Here is a 6,000-nt window from a genome sequence, read left to right on the forward strand (position 1 = left end):
GACTAAGGCAACATGCTAATTTTAAAATGCCCTACAGTCACTTTAAAAGAACTAAGGGCTTAATTTAAATTTGGGGATTAAACCCGTTTATGTGAAGATCGGTTTTATAATCTAAGTGTTTTTTAAAAAGAAAATCCCAATTTTTATTTTTGTTTTTATTAGGGCAAGGTTATAGGTGTGACCATTGGTTGCATCCTCGGAATGTTTCCACTACTGTTCTTCAAAACTGAAGAGGAAGAAAAGCCAGAAGAAAGCAAGAACTAAAATCGATGAACTATTTATCCGAGTGTTGAATCCGACGCTTGCATTTTGGGGGGGGAAAACTGCAGTCGTTTGATGGTCAGAAATGCAATCTCATCTGGGATGCGGTGGGACATTGACGTTACGAAATCAATACTTGGAAATATATTTTCCATGAACTCGGTATGGGGAAACCTGTCCTTAATTCCAAGCCTGGGAAAGAAGAAACAAAACACATGCGCACTCACTAAAAGTCTGGTTGAGTGATCTTTAAAATTAGTTTCACTGCATGGCAGGCGGCCTTGTTTTCCTTGTTCCATGATGTGTCCGAAACAAATTAACTTTGTCAAGTTGTGGATGCTAAGTTTTTTTAGTCTTAAGTGTATAATTGCAAAACCAATCCTTTAAGTTAATAGTGATACTAAATTATGGAAAATCTGATAATTGAGTTGAAGGATTATTTATGTTTTGTGTGTTGAAAGGTGCCCCTATTTCAGTTTATGTAGTCTTTATTTAAGCGTGACTAAACTATTGTATAAAAGCTGTACTTGTGTTCACACAATTGTTATTACCTTTCATTTTTGTTTTGTGCATTTGATCTTTATATTTGAAACACAAGTCACTCATAAATGATAACTGTTGCAACCACGCTGGGCTTATGAGCATTGGCTTACTAACAGATAGCACTTAGAATAAACACTCCAGTCTCAATACCTTTGGATGTATTTGGTGCTAATGGTAGCATCTAAATTACATTGTATTTATTCTGGGATTAAAAGTGCATTAAAACATAAAATATTTTGCAACCACCAAATACCTTTTATCTTTGTTTAAATGTTCCATCCTTTTAAAGGCCAGATTTTAATGCTTGCAAGTTGAGGTTTCCGCACCCTTATTTTCAGTGAAGCACAGCAACAAAAAATAAATAAATTGTGACGCCTTTGGGGAAGATGCAACTAAACAAAACGTTCAATAATAATATGTGATTCTTATGAGGCAGTGTTTGTGCATGAGAAGTGAGTTGAACCAAATCATTTTCCTCGAGCCCGGGAGAGTTAGTTTAGTGAGTGAAGCTGACTTAATTCAGTGCAGCAAAATGGTGTTTTGAACAGTTGATTATGTAGACTCGAATAGAATGTAACGATTTGACGTGACACCTGACATAGTAACCAAAGCGTAAAATCTGAAATAAAATTAGAAAATGCTGGACAGTACACAGGAGGTCAGACAGCATCAGTGGAGAAAGAAACAGAGTGAACACACAAGGTGACTCTTCATCAACACAATATGATATACCCAACAAAGAATAGATCCAAGTGATTCAAAACAAGTTGAGCTATTTTTCACAAGATTACTATAAGCCAGATTGCACACGTGGTGTGAATTGCACTTTTTAGAGAATTCTGCCAGTAAGGTATTCTATAAGGTCCCTAACTCTCATTTGTTGAAGAACATTCTTATACCCGATACAATACCTGGAGAATTGATGATAAAGGTGGTAAACGGTGGTCTTGAGTCCCATTTATACAAAGATGCTGGTGACCGTTCTGGTGCTCAATGGCTCTGAAATGATCGTCTCCAAATGTTAGATGACACTAATTTATGCTTCTGTACAGCAGATTGAATAAATGATGCAACATTACCTAATAGATTCAAATGTTGCTACTGTTGGCCACCCATGCTATTCATTCTCGAGATCAGAATAGCAGTGTGGATATCAGGTACAAAAATCTGAGAGAACTGGGAAACAATCATTTGGTGATTTTAATTCCCAGGCTGCAAAATTAATCTGCATAATTGCTGGTTTAGTTTGAATGAAGTGCAGCTTCACATGTATTGGATTTTTGAAAATTCAACTGCTGGCCTTTCAAAACTCATTTTCACCTGCTGAACCCTTCAACTACTAAGCTAGTGCATGCCAATGAGAGGTAGTTTAGAAGAATGAATGTCTTTACCAGATATTGTAGATAGTTTCAATATTGATGGCTCGTGCAGAGCACCCACAGAGTGGAGTACATGAGTGGTTGATCAGATTTGCTATGTACAAGCTCCTAAAATGTAGATTTTAAAAAAATGAAATCCTAAAATATTGATTACTTCAAGGTTATTCAAACCGTGTCATGTAATTTGCTGCAGTGTTTTTTTTTTACCATTAGTACTTTTGAAAGCACAAGACACTCCATCTTAATGTCTGTCAATGATGAAATTAGATCATCTCTTCAAATCTCAAAATAATGCAAAGGGACCAATAATAAGAAATAAGTCTTCAAAATTAAAGTTACCTGTGTGGTGCTATATTATTGGTGCAAGTGAGATTAAATCTAATTTTCTTAGATTTGCTGTGATAGCTTGAGTAATGGAAGGGATTTTATCTCTCTATTTGTGGCAGAAATGTAGTTGGAAATATTAAATCTAGAGGAGCATTACATTCTCCAGAAATCGCTGCTTAATATACTTCAGTTACCTGTTTAAAATCAAGCTTAAACATTCTGACAGTTTTTTGTTTGCTCATGGAAGCTTTGTGTCTTGGCACCCACAGAAGAGAATAGCAGCGAAAAAGTTTTGTTAATGAGTAGCTTTGCTCCACATGACCTGTAGCACCAGTCTCCCAGGCCAACCTGGACTGGATTGAAAGCCAAGATTATCTGACATGGTTGAACTTGACGGAATGTTTCTTTGGCTAGGAAAGCCACTAAACTACACACTTCCCTTTTAACAGGTAGACGTATAACCTGGGGTGGGAGGAGGAGCATGCAGAATTAGACTTGAATCCTCAGGGGAAAATAATCACATTTTGAGTAGATTGGATAACTCGTGGAATGCTGATCAGGGTTATTAGTAAAGGTTCACCCTCCAACGTCTAGCCTAAGGTTTTCAGGTTTTTAATGGCCACCTCCAGTACTGCAGTAATCAGCCAGCCTCTCTTTAATCAAGTTAACTTTGCGTTTGTTCATGCGAGTGTTTGTGTTATGTGAATAATAGAATAGTACAATGCTTGTAGTTTGCAACTTAATATTTGTTAACTTTGGAATTACAAGTATATATTTTGTGATGGTTAAATAAATGTGTCAGGAAACTTTCATTTAAGAATTATTTGTTACTTTGGACCTTTATTTACTGAAAACTGTGTCTGATCTTCAATACGATACAATAGATAATCTAGGTTCTCCATGTCTCCTCAAAAATTTGGGGCCTTTAAATCTCTGACCTCCAACTCACTTACCAGCAAAAAATAGCTTTTCTCTGTCAGCCACACCAAAACCTTGCATCATCTTGAAAATGCTTCTTCACCTCCTAATCATCACTGTTTCAAGGAGAACAGTACCAATTTATCCAACCTTTCCTCATTGATGAAGTCGCTCACCCCTGGTAACATACTGATACATCTCTTCTGTAGTGTTTCTAAGACCTTTACGCCTTTTCTGAACTGTGGTGTCCAGAGTTGTCCACAACACATCCATAATTTATAACATTCTAGTGTGATCTATTTCCTGTTTATTCTGTGCATTTATCTATAAACCCAAGTCATTCTGTGTTTCTTGAACCATATTATCAACTTGCAATGGCACCTTGAAAGATTTGTATATATGGGGAACAGGTCTCCTCATCTCTTTTCAGATGTATAGTATGCCATCATTCCATACAAGTTCAACTGAAGTGCATCATTTTGCACCCCCCCCCCCCCCGGCCCCCTGTCAGGACCTGTTTTACCTTCTAATAAGAATCAATTGGCCGGTTGTTGGGGGTGTAGAAAATACAACTTTATTGTTAATTATTCACTTCAGTATACTTGCACAAGAACAGAATCAAAACTTAGAAAAGTAATACATAAGCTGGTCAAATACATGGCAAAGAAAAGCATAAAATATAATAGCATAAAGAAATCACTTTAAACAGAAACAAATAGATGATTCAAGAACAAAACCTCATCCACAAGGTCTTAATTTTAAGGAAATCCTTATCTAATCCCTCATTTACTCTCATTGGCTTCTAATTCTTAGCTGAGACCTGATTTGTTCAAATGGATGTCTGTTACTTCGAGGATGATTTATTAATCGAACATTGGCAATTAATCAATATTGATTAATGTCCATCAAAGTTAGTTTTAGCGTCTGTGTGCAGTCTCATGAATGTAGGTTTCTCACGCCACCGCTAGCCATAGACCTTGCAGTAACTAATTAGTTGATACAACCTTATTGCGCTGAAATACAATAGTCAATTCATTATATTGTTTCAGTGAATGTTTCATATCAAGTCAATTCATTATATGAAACATTCACTGAAACAATGTCTAAATTTCCACAGACAAGACACTAAAGTTCACCTGAGGAAGGAGCAGCGCTCCGAAAGCTAGTGACATCGAAACAAACCTGTTGGACTTTAACCTGGTGTTGTAAAACTTCCTGTGTTAAACATACTTAACAACCCAGCCTTTACAGCTCTGCGGTAAATAATTCCACAGATTCACTACACTCTGAGAGAAGAAAATAAGGAAAACACCATGAGCCTGATGTGCTGGTGAGATGCCGATTGAGAACAGAGAGACTCACATTTCCATAGTGTTTTTCAGGACCACTAGTTATCCCAAAGCACTTTACAACAAATTGAGTGCTGAGGTATTGAGGGATAAATATTGGACAGGACATGGGAGATAACCTTCGTGGTCATCTGCAAAATAGTGCCATGGAACCTTTTACTGTTACTGGTACAAAGGTTTATACTTCTACCTCAGGAGAATGTTTCATCTGAAAGATGTAACCTCTTTATTGTGTTCAGTATTCGCTCAATGCCTTGGTTTTTGTGTGCAAGTCTCTGGAGTGGAAGTGGGAGATTATCAACAACTGCAAGAGGAAAATAAGTGAATCCAACCCCAAGAAACAATAGGATGCCTTAAGCACACACTTGTATGTCTGCAACCTCCACAAAATTGCCCTGATCCTAAAGCAGATAAAACCATTGTACAAATGTGCATTGTTTTGCTTCCAAAATACCCTCGAGGAAATATGCAACTATTCCCATTATAACCTAGTTAGGCAGAAAAAAGAAATGTAACAGTAAACGGTTAATGCATTTTTTGTCCGTCTGTGGCCAAATATGATTTTGTGACCTTTAGCCTGGTAATCATGATAAAAAAATTATCTTAATGGTGCAGATTTATCATCCAAGCTGAAAGTAAATATAAACGAGGGCAATTAATTCTGTTTTCTAACAAAATCGTCTTAGGATCGAACATGGCCAATTCAGATTTACCTCCAGAGCCAAAGTGGGAGGGCACAGTGGCAGTGCTGCCTCCAGCGCTGGGGATCCGGGTTTGATCCTGCCCCGAGTCACTGTCCATGTGGAGTTTGCACATTCTCCCCATGTCGGCGTGGGTCTCACCCCCCACAACCCAAAAGATGGGCAGGGTAAGTGGATTGGTCACGCTAAATTGCCCCTTAATTGGAGAAAAAACAATTGGGTACTCTGAGATGTAAAAAAAAAGTCATTGTGGGTGCTGGACACGGGAGATAATCCCAAGGCTGCTCCCAGGTGTATTGGATCATGTGAGTTGCAGCGAATATTGGAGCAGAGGAACAGTTGTCTGTGAAGGGCAAAATGCCTCCATTTCTGATTGTTGCTGCAACTGGGCGACCGAGTGCGTCTGGGTGTAGACCCAGGAAAATCTCACCTCCAGCCAAGCAGCCAGCCTCCGCTCTACCAGATAATATTTCCGTTTCTTTAACCTCAATTCAAAACTCCAGAGCTGCGTTCAACAAATTG

General features: G+C 38.0%; 1 protein-coding gene across 2 annotated transcripts in view; it reads left to right on the forward strand.

The window, feature by feature from the left end:
- tmem65 (transmembrane protein 65) overlaps positions 1–3,330 on the forward strand; it is an 83,270-nt gene extending 79,940 nt beyond the window's left edge. For both annotated transcript variants that reach the window (XM_072467068.1, XM_072467069.1), the window contains one exon: positions 163–3,330. In XM_072467068.1, coding sequence (XP_072323169.1) covers positions 163–264 — 102 coding nt within the window. In that variant the 3' untranslated portion in view covers positions 265–3,330. The remainder of the gene's footprint in view (positions 1–162) is intronic.
- Positions 3,331–6,000: the final 2,670 nt, after the last annotated feature.

This window comes from Scyliorhinus torazame, chromosome 11 (assembly GCF_047496885.1).
Source record: "Scyliorhinus torazame isolate Kashiwa2021f chromosome 11, sScyTor2.1, whole genome shotgun sequence".
NCBI lineage: Eukaryota > Metazoa > Chordata > Chondrichthyes > Carcharhiniformes > Scyliorhinidae > Scyliorhinus > Scyliorhinus torazame.